This window comes from Periplaneta americana, chromosome 7 (assembly GCF_040183065.1).
Source record: "Periplaneta americana isolate PAMFEO1 chromosome 7, P.americana_PAMFEO1_priV1, whole genome shotgun sequence".
In the NCBI taxonomy this organism is placed as follows: domain Eukaryota; kingdom Metazoa; phylum Arthropoda; class Insecta; order Blattodea; family Blattidae; genus Periplaneta; species Periplaneta americana.
Window position 1 is genome coordinate 9,802,235 of NC_091123.1, and position 20,458 is coordinate 9,822,692.

The following is a 20,458-nucleotide window of genomic DNA, read 5'->3' on the forward strand; positions in this document are numbered from 1 at the left end:
TTAAGAACAGCTATTTTCATATTGAATTTTTTTCTCTTTCTATCTCTCTCCCTCCTCTACCCTCCCTCCCTCCTTCGCTCTCTCTCTTTCCCTCTCTCTCTCAATTACATTAAATGACACTCTTTATAATTATAATTTGTCATCTTCAACATTGTCTGCATTTATGGCTTCACATTATAAAATATATTATCCTTTATAGGAATTATTGTAAGTGCCAGGAAACATTCAGTGCACAAATACTGTTTTGTCATTTGGCGCCCTCCCCCCAGCACAGCGCCCACTTCTTTCACATGTAATTGAGGCTCAGGCTGAGATGGAGATGTTTTGTCAGTCAGAGGGAACCATGTCGTAAATGAACCCTGTTGTAGATGAGAATCTCAGGCAAAATTTGTGAGTCATTTCTGGCCCACACTGAATTTCAGCACTCAATAATGTCTACAATTATTGCAACCTACGTTCAGTTTGGAATTAACAGATGAAATAAGTAAATCAGACACACCAAAAGAAATACAAAAACTTCTAGCACTGGAAACGATCAATACTAGATACCCTACAGAAGAATGGCTACACATATATACTGATGGAGAAAACCTTACTGGAGCTGGGGTTACATGTACACATTTTTCCTTTTATCATTCTGTTGGCAGAGACAACAAATTATGATGGTGAAATAGAGGCTATACACATTGCTCTCCGACAATTATTAAATTTCCCCTTAAATAAATATAACAAGACTGTAATTCTTTCAGATTCTAAAGCTGCAATTCAGGGAATATATTCCAATGCTACAAAGAAGTCAACAAAAATAAGAGAATGCTACAAAATGTTAACACAACTCCAAAAAGTTAATAAGATTGTCCATCTCCAATGGATTCCAGCACACTGTGGAGTCATGGGGAATGAAACCGCAGACACACTTGCAAAGAAAGGCACAACAATAAAACAAAAGCCTAAATTTAATTTCTCATATTCCTCAATAAAACGCTTGATCACTACAAAATTTTCTCATTCATACCTACAAGAAATAGAATCAAATGCTAAAGACAAAAAATGGATTACACTACTTTCCAACCCAGATATAATCCCCCAGAGACCAAGGAAAACAGCAGTTGCAGCCTTCAGACTATTGACAAATCATGACTGTCTAGCAAGTCATCTCTACAGAATAGGTATCTCAGCTTCACCCATATGTGTCCTGTGTAACGATCCAGCAGAAATGAATGAAGATTACTTGAAGACCTGTGAAGCATTAAGATCAGAAGAAACTACAGTTCAAAAGTATTGGAAAGCACGACTGCTAATGGCTTCATTGCCAGATGCAAGGCACTAGACAACAACAACAACAACAACAACAACATAATGTCTACAATTGAAACCATTGTTAAATAAACTACTATTATTGCTACTGCTACTTCAAAAATCCATTGCTCTTTTCTAAATTTGAACTCCACACCTTAGACTTAGTAACTACTTGACCATGACTGTCTGTTGTAACAAGTGCTGTGTGTTCAGGTCTGGTCAGATCAGAGTCTCGTCTGATGCACGCTTGGACCTAGAGACAGGGGGTCCGCACTACGACATCATAGTACACGCAGTCGACTCAGGCACCCCAATCAGGGAGACGGCCACTGCAACGGTCGCCGTGGACATTGTCGACATCAACAACAAGCCACCCACATTCCCTACTAATGATGCATCAGCATTCGTCCGCTACATTTCAGAGAGAGCACCAGTAGGTGAGTAGCCATGAACACTAATTATTTCTCTTTTTCACCTTCTTTCTGTTTCCTTTATTTCGTTATTTTTTTCATGGTTTATTTTTGACACATCTCTACTGCCAAAATTAAATTTGCTTATTTAAGGCCATGAATCGGTGAAAATAGCGAGGGGGCGCGGGGGGGGGGTAACATAAAAAATGTAAATTTTGTTTTTAACTCTAAAAAATAAAATAATGTTTCAGTTTTCTAAACCTGTGCTTATTTTAACCCCAATTTAAAGGGACCATCGCATCTGTGGAACTGCAGCCCTTTAAACTGGCACTTAATAATAATAATAATAATAATAATAATAATAATATTTATTTATTCTAGCGAAGTTAAGGCCATCAGGCCTTCTCTTCCACTTAGCCAGAAACAAAAGAAGCTGATACAATTTTACAGACTAATATTTAAAGAACACTAATAAAAATTTTTATGCTCGACCATGCCGAAATGTAGTAATTATACACCTGGTAGCAGCCCTTTAATGGACCTCATTAAAGTACAGGTGTTCCACCAATCAGAAGACACCATTGTAGCACTATGAAAGCGCAAGTATCGATTATTCTCGGATATGCAATCGAAAGACAACTAGCGAAACTTCACGGAGGCTGGAAATCCAATACTGTCGCAGAAGGTCATGTTCTGTTACTATAATAATTAGCGTTAACTGTAAATAATATTCAAATAAATTCAATTTGTCATCTCGTTTTTCAATGTCTAAATCAATTTCAAGGTTATATCAAGATTAAACTTCATTTTACTCTCTAGATTATATCAAGGTCAATGACATTTGTTTCTAGGAAAAAATCAATACTTTCGTGTCTGTGCACATCTCACAATTTACGAGATATTGCACAAGGTCAGTTCCGCTCCCCAGTCAGATACGAATAACATGAATACTTATGAATAATTTCAAGTTAGAAATATGGTCGAGCATGAATAGTCGTATGAAACTTGCCTATAATGGCAATTAAGACCCTCGTTTGAAAATTATGAAACTTGCTTGCGCTCGTTTCATAAACATACTCGCGTCTTAATTACTACCATTATAGGCTTGTTGCATAATGTACTAATACAGTCATACAAGCACAAGTTGAGTAAAATAATGCAAACATACTAAATAATAATTACAAAATAATATAAGGCTAGAAGTTACACTCAATGATTAATCAAGAAATCTTTGCAATGGCCAATTCAAACCGGGGAGATCATTCTGCCGGACCCTGTACTTGCTTTGTCCTTCATTACTTAAGTTTGATTTACTTTATTTTTCTCTATACTAATTTTGAAAACTAGTTTCAGGGAACTTTAAGGTAACGACACAATATTAACTGACGAAGTTATCATAAATTGTTTATTAGATTTTTTTAAAATTGCTTTTACAGAATTCCACTTGATCTGTTTACTAGGTACTGTAAAAATTTCATGTCTATACTACTCATAGTTTTCTGAGAAAATGTTTCGTAAAATTATCAAGTTTAACATTCTTGAAATAGAATGCAATGAGAAGTCGTCAGCTGCCCTGCTTCCGTCTGTTGACAGGTGAACCTGTGCTGACAATCACAGCAGTGGATCCAGATTCTGATGCTGAGCTGGAGTACTCCATAGTGGAGCCAATCCGTGCTGCCGATAGGACGGGAGTGGCTCTCAAGTCGACAACCCCATATAACTACAAGGCCGCATTCCGGATAAACTCGACGACGGGCGAGGTGTTGGTGGCGAAGTCCTTGGACCACCAAGCAGCAGCCGTCATCATCATGACGGTGCAGGCCAGGGACCTGAATGCAGCAGAGTACGTGGAGCAGCAGGTGGCCAGTGCCGAGGTGACCATCTACGTGCAGGCATACAGTGACAGCAACCCGCTGTTCATGGCGTCGACGTGGACCCCCACGAATCCAGTGATACGTGTGACTGTGCCAGAGGAGCAGGAGGTGGGCACCACCCTGCTCACACTGACGGCCAAGGACCCCATAACTGGGAACGCGATCAGTAAGTTCGAGGAGGTGAAGAGTGCTGGGCTGCAGGACGCAGAGGACTTGGTGAGGGTGGACACTCACTCAGGGAACGTGGTGCTCCACAAGAGACTCGACTACGAGGCCCTGCAGCAGAAGGTAACATACAGAGCGATTAGTACTGTTTGAAAAATTGGTAGACTTTAGAATTAGAAGTTGTGATGGTAAGATATTTTCTGTTTTCATTTATATTCCTTTTCCAAATGAACCACTTGCTAGAATACTCTATCAGTGCAAGAATGAAGCCAGAGAGACAGAGATATACAGTAGCTTGGGTTGTGGCCATCCTGATAATGCTGCTCTGCTTTACTTTGGAAGTGTTGCTAAACTTTAACCATAATATCCTGGGCTTATTTGTGTAAAACAACACGTTTCAAATACTCGTTTTCCATTTCAGAAATGCAAAATAACTGTAGTAATCATAACAACTATAGCAAAATACAGTAAAATAATCAGTATATAATTTGAAAGAACAGAAAGAACATCGCTTTTCATCCCCTTCAACAGAATAATGAAATAGGCTGTTTTCACTTCTTGATCACTTCAAAACCTCTTTCCTCGGTCGAAATTTTTTTCATTAATTGGCAATATCCAAACCTAGCAAGGTGTGAAATCAGGATTATATAAATGGATGTTCTACAGGCCTTCCTCTGGTTTCATCATATACCTTCCCTGTCACTTGAGGCTTCTTAAGTGGTCTTGCGTTGTCTTAAAGTGTTTTCCAGAAAACATAGTTTGACTTTTATTTTGTTTCTCAGAGGGCAGCATAGTGTTCTCTGTTGCATGTAAAGGAGCCCCTCGTTCATGAATAAAGATGAATGAAAGTAGGCTCAGCATTACTTCATTTTTAACTCTTGGTAATTCATGTCACCACGATAAGAATTGGGTAGATCTCTAATGTAGAAGAGTGGAAACGTGTTGATTCATACTCTCACTAGTCATTGCATTATGTGTGTAGTAATGCTGTTGGGATTTAAAATCAATCGGCAACCAATCAACAAGACTTACTTTATATTACATTACAGCCTTATTGTACTCCATTAGGCTATATTAGACTGTGTTATTTGTTGTAGTATTGTAATGATTGTATTGGATTTTTGTGTTTGTGTGCGTGCATATGTATCTTTATACATAGACACACACATTATCATCCATAAAATTAAATACATACTGAAAATGATACAGTCATAATGATGTGCTCATGGTATTCGATTACAGAAGCAACAATTGCCATACTTGAGAGACATTCATGAACTGGTCCAATAGATCCCTGAATAGATCTTACACACGCACTCGCGCACACACACACACACACACACATTACACAAAGAACGTTTTTCATGTTTCTAGTAAATTTATAATTGCATTTGTTGGCTCCATCAATCAGTCTGTGAGTCAGTAAGACTGTTTATAATAGTAATTACCATACTATAGTAAATGTTTTACACTTGAGTGTTTGTTAATATTCATTTTCAGTCACTCAGCTTCCAAGTTCGTGCCATCACAGACGACAGTCAGAGATCCAGTGAAGCAACAGTCATGATTCAGGTGCAAGACATCAACGACAACAGTCCAGAGTTTTCTCAGGAGGTGCGTACACGTGGGGAATACTTTAGTATAATAAGATATCTGATTTAAGGTGAATTAGAGACACATCATGTACAGCGTGGCCTGCTGAACTGGTGTACACAATGAAAATGGGTCACAGTCCTGCCATCTATCCGCAATATGCAGAACTCGAATCACGTAAGTGATGTGGGTAGGTATTAGATACACACACACACACACAAACATAGATTCATCCAAGAAACAATGGCAAATATATTAAGACACTACAACTAACTTCAGTAGGAAAGATTTAGTGAAGAGTTGTGAAGCATAAGGACCAGTGATGTAATCCAAGCTATACATTGAGGTCACAAATTGGGCGTACCCCCCATGTATTCTCATTTCACTTACTTTGTGAATGTTAGTACCCCATGCTACCATGGTAACCATGCAATTATAAACAAACATGGCTGACCAGAGTCCGTTTATCATCGACCTTTCCCAACTGGTGGATTGGAAGAGGATCTGCAGGTGATCAAGCTCCTTTTGCCGACCTTACAACATCTGATAATGCTCTGGTGGTTCATCAAGGACAAAATGCGAAATAACCGCCATAACACAACGACACATTACGAGCAGCTGTGGAAGATGCCTTCAACAAAGTGACTCTTGATTATCTCTGCAAAACATCTGCCAGGACATGGCGCAGAATTCAACTGTGCTATGAAAATGAAGGTCTTGGATCGTTAAACTGTCAGGTACATGTCCATCAATCAATCAACCATACCCATTGTAGTGTCGTAATACATGGGGGTACATCCACTTTGTAACCTCACTGTAGACAATGTTAAGACATTATAGGAAACAAGAATATGCCAGAACAATGACAATAACACGAAATAATGTAATGACTCAGTAACACCATAGCAACAATATATCAACAATTCAGCAATACAAATTTACAACACCCAAATTAACATGACAGCAACAATACAATGCTGCAAGCGCTGTTGAGTAGCTCAGTTGGTAGAGCAACTGGCTATGACTCAGCAGCTGAGTGTTGGTTGCAGAGCTACAAGACGCGAGTGCTGGAGTCTGCCAAGCATCCAGAAGCCATCCTGACTGTGCGGGCCAGCGATCTCGACATTGACGACAACAAGACGGGTTATGGGGCCGTGCGCTACGCCCTCAGTGGGGAGAACGCGGGCTTATTCGTCATCGACGCTCTGACGGGGATGATCCGAGTGGCCCCCAACGTGACCCTGGACAGGGAGAAGCAGTCCGTGTTGCGCTTTGTGGTGGTGGCAGCTGACACCCCCCAAGGCGGCAGCGAGCAACGTAAGACATATGCAAATGTGAGTACCCACCATAGACAGGGAGCAGCTCATTAATAAACTCTGACAATTATGGAGATCTGTATTTTCATAAGCTTAAAATGGGCTCTGCAAATTATATTATCTCACAAAAATGCATTAAAATCCACTAGCATTATAAAACAATATACATATGTGCAATACAAAATTTATACACAAATTGATTTCCTAGAGTTAAGATAGGAAAACGTCTTTCAGATGACTTTCAAGTAACAAAGGATCTATGTCAGGGTTGGTCTGTTGTTTTCTCTCGCCATTATTTAAAATAAATATATAGGAAGCTCATGAAATATTGAAGAAGAAATGTAAGGGTATCCATATAGAAATAGAAGAAACTAATACAGTATATCTATGATGTGCTTTAAAAAGGGCATAAGTCAGAAATGTGTGGTTTTGAGTTATGATCTCTATGCGAATACAAAAAATGTACTTCTTTGGGATATGTCTGTCCTCTTCCATAATGATGTAGATATCTAGATTTCCAGTTCATCTGAATGATTTTGGACATAATTTCAAAGTTTGTCTTTGCTCTACTCAAAACTTGCAATTTGTGACCTGTTTTCTTTTTATAGATATATTCTTTACAGTTTGCTGATAACCAGTTAATTGTAGCAGAAGATTATAATGATATAGAGTAAATGACCAGAAAACTTATACAAGAATATGGTACATGGGGTTTGGTTGTTATTATGGACGAAACAAGTTATGTGGATATGAGATATATGTCAGGATTTGATTTTAGAAGCTGGAATGGGTTCAATTAAACATAATGAGAAATACAAATATTCATTCATTCATAGTTTTCTGCCCAAGGGCAGGTCCCTCACTGCAAACTCAGCATTCTCCAATCTTTCCTCTTTTCCACATTCCTTTTAGTCTCCGCATAAGATCCATATATCTTAATCCATTTTGAATCTTGTATACACTACTTTTAACACTTGAATATAATTAATTGATTAACTAGCGGACTTAATCGTGTTAATTATCAATTAATCATATATCTTAATGTTATCTATCATCTGATATCTTTTTTTGCTCTAAACTCTTTTCCCGTTCACCATTCCTTCCAGTACATCCTTCAGTAGACAGTTTCTTCTCAGCCAGTGACCCAACCAATTCCTTTTTCTCTTCCTGATATTTTTAGCATTATTCTTTCTTCACCCACTCTTTCTAATATAGCTTTATTTATTATACTATCTGTCCATTTCACTTGCTCCATTCATTTCCATAATAAAAGAGGAAGAGAGGTGTTGCTTCCTTCTTTATTATCAACGACAATAAGCATGTACAAATCCCATAACGTTGTTGCACCAAGTTCGCATGTGTTGTTTCAGGTGTCTGTGGACGTCTTAGATGTAAACGACAACTCTCCTGTGTTCACAAAGAATTCTTACTCAGCTGTTGTGCCAGAGAACGTGGTGACAGGCACTGACGTCATAACCCTAGTAGCCACAGACTCCGACGAAGGTGCTGGGGGCGAAGTCACATACGACCTGTCCAATGAGGGTGAAGCAAATGGCCTGTTCGCCATCAACCACACCACAGGACAGATCTTGACACGCAGGGAGCTCACAGGCAAGGGGCGGACAGAGCCTTATCAGCTGATGGTGCGTGCACAGGATGGTGGCAGCCCACCCCTGGCGACAGATGTGCCTCTGAGTGTGTACATTGGAGATATCTTCACTAATGATGGAGTTCCTCTCTTTGTGCGGCCCACTATTAACGAAGTCGCCAAAATTTCTGAGGCAAGGTTCACTCATATTCGCTCTGTTACGGTGACTAAATTCCATTATCCTAGTTGTTTATTATTATTATTATTATTATTATTATTATTATTATTATTATTGTTATTATTATTGTTATTCGTTTAGAATGTTTGTCAATAAAAAAAAGTCTTTTATATTTAATTTCCAGTGGTGGTAATTATCTTAAACAAAGTGTAAGTTAATGTACAGCAGCATTATTATATCCATCCTTCGTGATGTGCCAAAGCCAAAGCCAAATGTCTGTTAGTTGGGATCCTGGCTTTACTTCCCTTTTAAACAAAGTCATACAAATCGATTGCACTTGACTGAGCTGAAACCTACAGTGAATCGGTGGTAGGTCCTCAGCTGCCTTCTGATGTGTTTGTATTATCTTTCAGAATTCTTCAATTGGTTCTCCTGTTTTTCAAGTGATGGCTACAGACCCAGATGATCCCAATACACCAAATGGCAGAATTTCGTACAAGTTCCTGGATGATGGATTGGATGCACTGGCCTTCAATATTGGTGAGTTCATTTTCCCTATTTTTTCTCTACATAAGATTGTTATGACAGTTATTTTAGTTTTCTTTATGAAAATCCTGTCGTTTACCGGGACCCTCACCCCCACATAAGAAGTTGTTAAGTGATATGTTCATATTTTGCAGTGTTACTTTTCCACAGTCGCTTTTTATGATGAGTAATGAAAATCCATCTTCTTGTAGCAGACTTAACAGTATTGAGTAAGTACTGTTAAACATTGGATACAGTGTCAAATACTGTATGTTATGTCTTATAAAGTAAATGTAGGACTGAAATGTTGTTGTTGTTTTCTAATGCCAGGCGTTTGACAATAAAGTCATTTGACCTCTTCCACTCCAATATTTTTCAAAGATATTATCATGGCCAGCCACTGAAGCACAGATTTTGAGGTGTTCCGAATCCATTTCTTGGTTTGAGTTGCACAATGGGCAGTTAGGGGACTGATATATTCCAATTCTATGCAGGTGTTTGGCCAAACAATCATGGCCTGTTGCCAATCTAAATGCAGCTACAGACGATTTTCGTGGTAAATCGGGAATTAACTGTGGATTATGATGCAGAGAATTCCATTTTTTCCCTTGTGATTGTGCTATCAAATTTTGTTTGTTGAAGTCTAAGTATGTAGATTTAATAAATCTTTTCACAGAGTAATACGTAGATTTAGTAACAGGTCTGTAAGTAGCAGTGCTGACCTTCTTTGCTAATGCATCTGCTGAAATGTAGTAGGACTGAAATGTAGTTTTATTTCATTGTATATGTTTTTTATTTATTCCTGTAACCATAAGTAGGGGTTTTCTAAACAGTTTTGCACATGAAAAGAATATATTTTTCTGATTACCATGAAGTAAAATTGCTTTATTGCACATTTCATGGCCTGCTCTATTATACTTATTAATCACTTGTCACCATAGAAACATAATGCTATTATTATTTCTTTTTCCGTTGTTGTTAACTCTATAGCATCTATTAGTGCTTTATGGTTGTGCTAACAGTTGGAGTTACTTGTCAACAATGTGACACTGAAACTTGTGTGCAGGTTACTGCCCAGTGACAGTCCTGATATATTGTATTTTATATTTTTTGAAGATTGGCTAATTAATATTAACCTGGCACACTCATAGGTACTTTATTGGAACTCGAACTGTTGTATATCGTTTGTTGTAAGTTTCAGTAGAGTGACAGTATAGTACGTCTTCTGTAAATAGAATAATTCGCTTATTTTATGATTTTGTGTTCAGACAGTGACACGGGACTCATATCCACTCGAAAGCTGCTGGACCGTGAGCTGAAGGAGAACTACACCCTCATCATAGTAGTGCAGGATCATGGCGACTCTCCCCAGCAAGCCACCAGGGTGCTTCAAGTACACGTGCTGGACATCGACGACCACAAGCCACTCTTCCAGAGGGCTCTGGTATGTGTGCAACGAATCTACATGTTGAAAGTATTAGATACATTTTTAGAAATCTATCCAAAAACACCTCATGGGTGCAATGCTGTGTCACCAAGAAATGATGAGCAAGTTTGACATCCATTCATATTATGATGTCTCATTTTCATTTCATTTCATTTAATGTATTCCATAGATCTTACATTAGCATTGAAACTTTGAGATGTGGAACAAGTCAAAAGTTATACAATAATATACAATACATAACAAGCACATTAATTCAATTTACAAACACATATAATTTATCAGTTGAATAGAAGGTATGATTATCCAGAAATTTTGATAATTCTGTTCCTAGTTTTTACTTTTGACCCTTCAAAGCTTTAAGACAATTAGTCAGTGCATTGATTTATTCATTTATTCATTTATTCATTCATTCATAGTTTTCTGCCCAAAGGCAGGTCTTTCACTGCAAACCCAGCATTCTCTATCTTTCCTATTTTCTGCTTTTCTCTTAGTCTCTGAATATGATTCTTACTTATTTATGGCTTTTAGAGAACCCGGAGGTTCATTGCTGCCCTTACATAAGTTCGCCATCGGTCCCATCCTGAACAAGATTAATGCAGTCTCATCATATCCAACCTCCCTCAAATCCATTTTAATATTATCCTCCCCAAAGGTCTTTTTCCCTCTGGGCTCCCAACTAACATTCTATATGCATATCTGGATTCGCCCATACTTACTACATGCCCTGCCCATCTCAAACATCTGGATTTAATGTTCCTAATTACATCTGGTGAAGAATACAATGCGTGCAGTGTTGCATTGTGTAATTTTCTCCATTCTCCTGTAACTTCATCCTTCTTAGCCCCAAATATTTTCCTAAGCACCTTATTGTCAAACATCCTTAGCCTCTGTTCCTCTCTCAAAGTGAGAGTCCAAGTTTCACAACGATACAGAACAACTGATAATATAACTGTTTTATAAATTCTTTCAGCTTTTTTGACAGCAGACTGAATGACAAAAGCTTCTCAACCGAATAATAACAGGCATTTCCGATATTTATTCTGTGTTTACATTATAATTACTAATTAATGTCTAAGACTGATGCTGACAAACCATCTTAGCTTACAAATTATTACTGGGACGTCCATAGGAGAATGTAGGAAATCCAAGTTCCACGAGCAATGGAAACAACAACAACATTTTAAAAAATAATGTTACAACTAGTATTTGGATGTTTATGACATGTCATATTGTGATTTAGAATTTTATTTTATTTTTATTCACATTATCTAAATTGACTGTCCTTTGCCTTCTCTCTATTATGTGTTGTTTTCTATGAATGCAGGATGATGACCCACAGGTCTTGACAGTGCAGGAGGAGGTGGAGGTGGGCACGGAACTGGGGACTGTGGAAGCAGTGGACGAAGACATTGGTGAAAACAGCATGATAGACTACCTCATCACATGTAAGATGGTTTTCCTATGCTTACTCCAAGTTTATTCTTGTTTCCAGTAATCAATTTCATCTCAGTATAATAATAGCAATATCTATCAGTGGTCTATTTCTCAAGGCAATAAATTTTATAAGTGTACATGTACTGGCTTGCTTTGACTTGGCTTGGTTTTTCGAGGACTGAACCCAGGACAGATTCTTGTACTTAGGCTTACACTGGCCCATTGTGCATGCTATATGATTGTCCAAGTCCAACAAGTGGCACGGGTGGTATTCATGAATACGATATTTACAAGCAGGAATCATGCCTCAGCCCTGACAGATCCAGGTTCCACTCTCAGTAGAGTACCTAATAAGCTCGGAGCCTCATTCCCTTCCCATATCTGCATCAGAAACCCGTACTACCCCCTAGATTTCACCACAGCTGATTCCATAACTTACCTGTCAGAACGGTTTGCTTCAATATCAAACTTAGGAACTGCAGTCGAACAGTTGAACCTATTTAATATAATGTATAAAGTTTATTGTATTACAAAACAACCTCCTGAATTTACAGCTTGCCAAAATGACAAGATAACAATATACAGTATTAGTGGAAATAAAAGAATAACAATTTAAATCTAATATAAAATAATACTTTAGAAAATACAACAACAGTAATACTACATTATAACTCCAATTATCCGTCCAGACTAATTGGAGATTGGGATGATCCAGATATGCAGAAATCTGGATGAATGGATCACAAGTGAAAATCAGCGAACATTTTCGCCTTTTCATAGATAATGAGGCCAGAAATAGGATTTCTAATTGACCTTTTCTGTAGAACTACATGTAAACTGGGGTTTCAAGCCTTGTAGTTGCACAAAACGTTCTGCAACATATTACACAGTTTTTTGGAGTAAAGAAAAGTATTTTCTGTTCCTGAATAAACAATTTATAAATTTCCCTAAAATTGATCCGGATATTTGGTGTTCAGATAATTGGAGTTCTACTGTAAATTGCAATACAAATAAAATATAATACAATGTAACATAATATAAGTTAATGCAATATCATATAAATTGTCATTAAACAAGTTAATGGCTGTTCTGTTACATTCCTGTTTTCTCAGGCACCCTCTCTAAAGTATTGCAATAAAATTCAATTTAAAAATTGAAGGAAGGAAACCTATTACATTAATTCACAGACGTAATAGATGAAGTCAATGCGAATAAGTTTTGTCAAATAAGTTTTTTGATATGCACAATAGTTTGGAGAGTACCGGTACGAAATGCAATGCATTGCAACAATGTAATGCTCCTTGAGGTCATTGCTTCGCAGTACAGGTGAGAGTAATCATCCATTCCTCAAAACTTGCGAGAAGAGAATGTGAACAAAAACGTCTCAAGTAGCATTACAATGTTGCAACACCTTACATTTCATGCTCTCCAAACTATTGGACGTATCAAAAAACTTACTTGACAAAACTTGTTCATATTGACTTCATCTATTATCTCTGTGTATTAATATAATAGATTCCCTTGCACCCTGTATATAATATCGTCGTGTGAATGCAAGAACTAGGTAACTTGATTTTTCGTATTTTATGACATTGCCTATTTACTTATGTATTGCACTAAGGAATATGTCTCGTTTTCATTTACCCATTTGTTATATTGGAAAATAGATGTCGCTGGTATCTTTCGATCAGTTACCTAGTTCTTGCATTACATTTTGTACGATTTTTGCTATGCTCTAAAAGAGGTAACTAAAAAACGCAAATTTCGAGTTACCTAGTTCTTGCATTCACACGACGATATATAATAGGCCTACTCTTCATACCAGTTGACACTTGTAATCTTTATTAAATCTAAAACATTTTTCATTACCCTCACTAGTCATTCCTACAGCTCGAAAACGAAACTTCTAACATTTTATTTATAACCTACAACAGTCCTAAGTTTATAACTTGACTTTCTCTTGCCATCTCACCTTAACTATAAGTAGAAATTTACCTAATTTTTTCAAGTTATTTCCCCGTACAGTTCTGCATAATATTTATATGCTGTTCTGTTGTTTAGCTTCAGAATTTTCTCTTCTATAAATAATTTCCTTAAGTGATAACTTCTTGGACATACTAATATTATGTTCATCGTGTCTTCTTTCTGGCTGCAGAAGGGACAAACATTTTTGCCAATGCTTCCTCTTCTTGAACAGTTGAACATGAAGGTCATTTGTTCCTTTTCAGATGGCAATGAAGATGGACTGTTTGCTATCAACCGTACAGCAGACAACAAGGGGATGATCTCCGTGGCCAGGAGGGTGGACCGGGAGACTGCAGCAGAGCATCTGCTCACTGTCAAGTGCTTCAAGAAGTCTGCCACTCCCCTCAGCTTGAGGAAGCAATACAACAGACAGGTATAAAGGCTAGCACCACGTGTGCTTTATTCTGCTTTATGTTAACCACGAAACTAATGCTGGGACAAGAAAGTCATTGTGTTGCTGATTGGAGGATTATCATACAGGACATTTTCTTTAATTCGTATTGTATTGTATTTATTTACATTCCATGGTATTCGTACATCACTTCACAGCTAGAATATGGAACATGTCAAAAAAATCTTTATAGTACTGGTAGGTACTAAATATCTTATGTTTTGAGTTTGATTTTCTATTCCATAGAGAGGATATTAAAAATTTTTACTGTTATATAACGCACTCCTTTTTGATAGTACGATAGACTTGCCGATGGAGTATGAAAGTCATTTTTTTAACGTGTATTTATACTATGAACTGTTGAATTAGTTACAAAGTTTTCATGATTACATACGAGGAAGTTTATTAATGAAAAAATATACTGACAAGCCATGGACATTATTTGTAGTTTTTTTAAAATAGTCCTACACGATTCTCTAGATTTGGCACCTACTATTATTCTAATGAAATTACTCTTTTTCGTAGTAGGAATATACTGTTACTGTCTGTAGAATTTTCCCAGAATATTATTCCAAAACTCATTCCCGAGTGGAAGTATGCAAATTATATTGTTTTTAAGGTATTTGAAGCTACTTGAAACATTTTTATAGACTATGACATAACATCTATTGTTAAGGTTGTGCAGTTGTATAATTTTAGCTCCCATATTCAAATTTTGTGATATTACGTTCATCTATAACAAAAGACTACTCTGTAATTTAATTTTGGAAGTTCTGTGTAGGAATTTGTAGTACAAAAGGAACACACATAAGAATATCATTCATGTAGCAAACTGCCTTTAGATTAAGATTACATTGGTGCTGAGGGGTCTTCCTTGGCCAGTGCATTTGTACTTTTGTTACTGTGCACAGATATCCATATTCATTCATGCTGGTTAGCAATAATAATGATAATATTTTTCTCATATTTTACAGGATCCATCTGAAAGACAAGTGAAGATCTTGGTAGAAGACATAGATGACAACAATCCTGTGTTTACGAAAGACAACATCACTATTGGTAAGTGCGGAAGTTGCACACATCTCAACAGCTTTACGCGCTGGAGACCTAGGTTCGAATTCAAGTGACGTTTGTGGTAGACAAAGACTATTGTGAAAGGTTCTTTGGTTACTCTCATTTCCTTGTGTTGAAGTCTTGTTTGTTTATTTGCTTGCTTGTGTCTTTGATTCTTTTCCTCCTTTCTTTCTTTCTTTCTTTCTTTCTTTCTTTGTTTTTTGTTTGTTTGTTTGTTTGTTTGTTTGTTTCTTTCTTTCTTTTTCCGTCTTTCTTTCTTTCCTCCTTTCTTTCTTTCTTTCTTTCTTTCCTCCTTTCTTTCTTTCTTTTTTCTGTCTTTCTTTCCTTTCTTTCTTTCTTTCTTTCTTTTTTTCTTTTTTCTGTATTTCTTTCCTTCTTTCTTTCTCTCTTTCTTTCTTTCTTTCTTTCTTTCTTTCTTTCTCTCTCTCTGTTTTGTTTGTTTGTTTCTTTTTTCTTTCTTTCCTCCTTTCTCTCTCTCTCTCTTTCTTTCTTTCTTTCCTCCTTTCTTTCTGTCTTTCTTTCTCTCTTTGTTTGTTTGTTTCTTTCTTTCTTTCCTTCTTTCTTTCTTTCTTTCTTTCTTGCTTTCTATCTTTCCTTCTTTCTTTCTTTCCTTCTTTCTTTCCTTCAATCTTTCTTTCTTTCTATCTTTCTTTCTTTCTTCCTTTCTTTTCTTCTTTCATTCTTTCTTTTCTTCTTTCTTTGTTTCTGTCTTTCTTTCTTCTTATGTATTATCATTACCACAATCACTCATATACTACCATGATTAAATATATATCATCATCATCATCATCATCATCATGCGTTACGAAAAGATTAAGAGATAAGTGAAATAGATTTGTAGCCTGCAATGCACTTTTCCAAGAAATAAAACACGTAAGAAAAGTAAAAACAGAATTAAAAAATCAGATTCGGATTTCATTTTGAGAACACATGTGGAAGCATTCACATGGAAACAGATCAGAAAACCCAAAATCACAGGTTCAAAGTGTCTAACCCACAGTTTGAAGGTCACTTATGTTTTACCTATGGAAATTCAGTCAAGGATCTCCTTATAATTGCTAACTTTTTGTACTGTTTCTACATTTTCAAGCTATTTGGTTCTACATAAATTATATTCCAAAGTCATTTTTTTTAATATAATTTGAATTTGATTCAGACTTGTTTTGAAATTCGTGCATTAAAAATCAGGTGATTAGGACTTTTTATAAAAATGTGGACATTTAATACATTTTCAAAAATAAATACGGATGGGAGGACAGATCTTCAAAATATGGACATGTCCTGCTAATTATGGATGTCTCGTAACCCTAGACAGAGTTAAGTCCTAACAAACAACCTTTAACACTTTTGGTGTGATATTACCAAGGAAAAATTACGTGGCGGGTCATAAATATCAAGCTTTCATCAAAATGTAAAGAATTCAACATTGCAGAATTTTATGAAATCTTGAAAGAGAGAGACAGACAGGAAAACATAATATAGAGTAATATAAAGAGTAGTAGATAGTGACAGTAACACGAACAGATAGGCAGAGTAATGACGAGAGAGGCAAACTGTAACAGAGAGAGGTAGACAATAGTATGTATGTATGTATTTATTTACACTGCAAGTGGGCAAGCACCCGGTGGCAGTGGTATATACAATATTAACAATACACAGTTAAAATGATAAGCAATACACAATAAAATTTACAATACATAATAAAATTTACAACACATATACAATTTTATACACAATACAATAAGAATACACAATACAATTTAACACAATAATAATAAAACATAAAATAAAACACCTAATTTTACAACACAACCTACATAATTATGTATAGGTCCTACATAATTTTCAATAGTCTTTCACTTTACTCTCATCTCATTCCCTGTAGTGGCACTATGACGCATTTCACTGACACTTTAGCACACATTTCACTGACACTCTGTAACACATTTCACTGACACTATAGAACACATTTCATTGACGCTATAAATTATCACTGATCGGAACTGTTCACTGCACTGTAAAACCATAACTTCACTGACTCACCTCGCTTCACTATACAACAGTTCAAATAAGTCAAATAATTGCATTCTTATGCATACTTATAAACAGAACTACATTTAAACTAAACATTTCTAGTCTAAGGCCCTCTTACACGCTATTTTTAAATAATTTACAATTCAAACCAAGGAAGTAAACTCGTCAGGCTAGATAAATACATGCCACCTTAAAAAATTAAATGTTGAATGTCACCTTAATTTTAATTTTCACTTTATACACAACTCTTTAAATTATTCTTGAATCTCCTTAAGGAAGGACAGCCCTCAAAGACCGCTGCAGGTAGGTCATTCCAATCATTTATAGTTCTATTTAAAAATGAGAATTTACCTACATCCGTTTTCTGTTTCCTACATTTGATTTTAAAATCATGATCGTTCCTACCATAGTATGTTGGCTTTTCTAACCGAGCCGTTATGTCTACCCATGCTTTCTGACCTAGATGTGCTCTATACAATGATGTTATTCTAGTTTTCCTACGTCTGTTTTCCAAAGTTTCCCATTTAAGTTCTTTTATCGTATCGTTCCCATCTTCTCTTTTACCTTTAACAAATTTAGCTGCCCTATACTGGATTCTTTCTAAGGAATTTATCTGATATATTCTATAGGGATCCCAACACGTAGTTCCGTATTCCATTAACGGTCGCACTAATGTTAGATATGCTATTTCCCTCGATTTGGGGCTAGCCTTTCTCAAGATTCTCATAATAAAGTGAAGTGCCCTCCATGCTTTGCCTGTAACATTATCAACATGCTCTCCCCAAGAAAGTTTGGAGTTTAAATACACTCCTAGGTATTTACAACATTGTTCTTGCGGAATTACAACACCACTGAATTCGTAATTTAGACTAGTTTCCTCTCGGGTTTTACAAAATGTTATAGATTTACTTTTAGAACCATTTATTTTCATCCTATGTTTTAACGCCCAGTTGTAAATGTTATTCAAGTCTGTTTGAATAGCATCTACATCTGAATTATTTCTAATCTTTCTATAGATAATGCAGTCGTCTGCAAATAGCCTCACATTTGATGTAATATCCTGGCATAGGTCATTTACGTATATTATAAAGAGTAATGGACCCAGAACGCTGCCCTGTGGCACTCCTGAACTTATATTTCCAATTTCCGATATTTCATGACCTACTCTAACTCTCTGGGTTCTACCTTTTAAGAATTCTTGGATCCATAGCACCACTCTTTTATCTATTCCTAGCCTACTTAACTTATCTATTAATATGTCATGTGGCACCAAATCAAATGCTTTCGAAAAGTCAATCACAACTGCATCGATTCTTCCGCCTCTATCTACCTCTTCAGCTAGATCCTGAACCAGCGACGTAATTTGACTATCACATGAGAAGCCTTCCCTAAAACCATGCTGGCGGTTGTAAAACCAGTCTTTCGCATTTAGAACATGACGAATATAATCCGATATCAAATGCTCCATGACTTTACATACGACAGATGTAAGGCTAATCGGTCTGTAGTTTCCGACATCTAATTTATTTCCACCTTTATGTATGGGTACCACTATAGCTGATTTCCAGTCACATGGAATAGCTGCATTGTTTAGTGAAGAGAGATGTGAGGCAAGTTTGACAGCTGTTCTTCAGAACCCATCCTAAAAGCAATGCTCGTCTGCCTGTTTGCAGGGGTGCGGCTGAATGTCCCGGTGGACACGTCACTGCTGACTCTCGAGGCTGTGGACGTTGACTCAGACTCCCAGCCCATGACATACAGGCTCATCAACTCCACGTTCTTCTCACTGGCGCCATCTGTCATCGATACTGTGCCTGTACCAGCCAATCACAGCGCAGTATTCCGCCTTGACAACAAGACAGGAGAGCTCCGCACAGCTAGCAGCATGGTGGGCTTTGTGGATGGGTTCTTTGATCTGCAGGTGTCGGCCAACAACACGGACATCGCTGGCAAGGAAGTGACCACCACAGTCAAGGTATAATTTTTTGTACTCTTTCAAGGCGACCTGTTTTACTCTATGTGGATCCCAGCATACCGTCCCATTAACGGGCAAACCAGAGAACCGTATGCTAAGTCCTTGAATCTAACACTCACCTTTTTGAGTGTTCGCATTATAAAATGTAAAGCTTTCCACTCTTTCCCAGTCACATAATTGGTTTGATCTTCCCACTCAAGGTAATGGCTAAATTAAGCTTATAAATATTTGAAACTCCTCTCTTGAGGGACCATTTCACCATCAATGTTGAGTCAAGACCAATCACTTCTCTCGTTTTACTAAAGGTTACAAATCTATCCTTCCTTACAACGATTGCACAACTGCATTCAAATCTCGACAATGGTGGAGATACATTTGTGGTTGTGAGGGTTTCTCACCGGATTCTGCCATTTTTCCTCGTCACTCCATCAGCATTCTCCACAATTCCCTTTTCATCATCATCACTATCTTGGTAAATAGGGCATCACTTATGTTTGCGTGGTGCTGAATCGATCGACTTCCATGATAGTTCTTCCTCACAGTTTGTCCAAAGATTATCATTTTAAAACCAATATGTTTTAAAATTGATTCATCTGTCTCCCTTTAAAACCAATCTATTCATCTCTCTTTAAAATGAATTCATCTATCTTCCTTTAAAACCAATGTGTGGATCTGACTTTAAAATAAATACTTTTATCACACTTTAAAACAAATGAATCCATCTCATTTTAAAATCAAATCCATCTATCTCCCTTTTAACCAATCTGTCCGTCTTCTTTTAAAATGAATTCATCTGTCTCCCTTTAGAACCAATGTGTCCATCTCACTTTAAAATGAATACATTTATCTCCCTTTAAAACCAATGTATTCATCTCACTTTAAAATCAAATCTATTTATCTCTTTTCAAAACCAATGCACAGTTGGTCAGAACACAAATTTAACTGGACAAAATTAATAACTTCTCTCCTATCCAACAAACTTTTATGAAACTTGTACACAAGTTACAGGTAGCATATATTTTTGTGTACAAGCTCTGATGGTGTTTGCATAAGAGGAACTACCCATCTATAGAGGGTGCATTTAGACAAAATTAATAACTTCTCCCCTATCTAACAAACTTTTATGAAAC

At 36.8% G+C, this 20,458-nt stretch overlaps 1 protein-coding gene across 1 annotated transcript in view; it reads left to right on the forward strand.

Moving 5' to 3' along the window:
* Cad74A (cadherin 74A) overlaps positions 1-20,458 on the forward strand; it is a 64,920-nt gene that overhangs the window by 33,934 nt on the left and 10,528 nt on the right. The window contains exons 12-22 of the mRNA XM_069830285.1: positions 1,513-1,736; positions 3,303-3,871; positions 5,249-5,362; positions 6,391-6,675; positions 8,028-8,438; positions 8,837-8,963; positions 10,217-10,392; positions 11,720-11,840; positions 14,058-14,227; positions 15,220-15,304; positions 19,027-19,328. Coding sequence (XP_069686386.1) covers positions 1,513-1,736; positions 3,303-3,871; positions 5,249-5,362; positions 6,391-6,675; positions 8,028-8,438; positions 8,837-8,963; positions 10,217-10,392; positions 11,720-11,840; positions 14,058-14,227; positions 15,220-15,304; positions 19,027-19,328 — 2,584 coding nt within the window. The remainder of the gene's footprint in view (positions 1-1,512; positions 1,737-3,302; positions 3,872-5,248; positions 5,363-6,390; positions 6,676-8,027; positions 8,439-8,836; positions 8,964-10,216; positions 10,393-11,719; positions 11,841-14,057; positions 14,228-15,219; positions 15,305-19,026; positions 19,329-20,458) is intronic.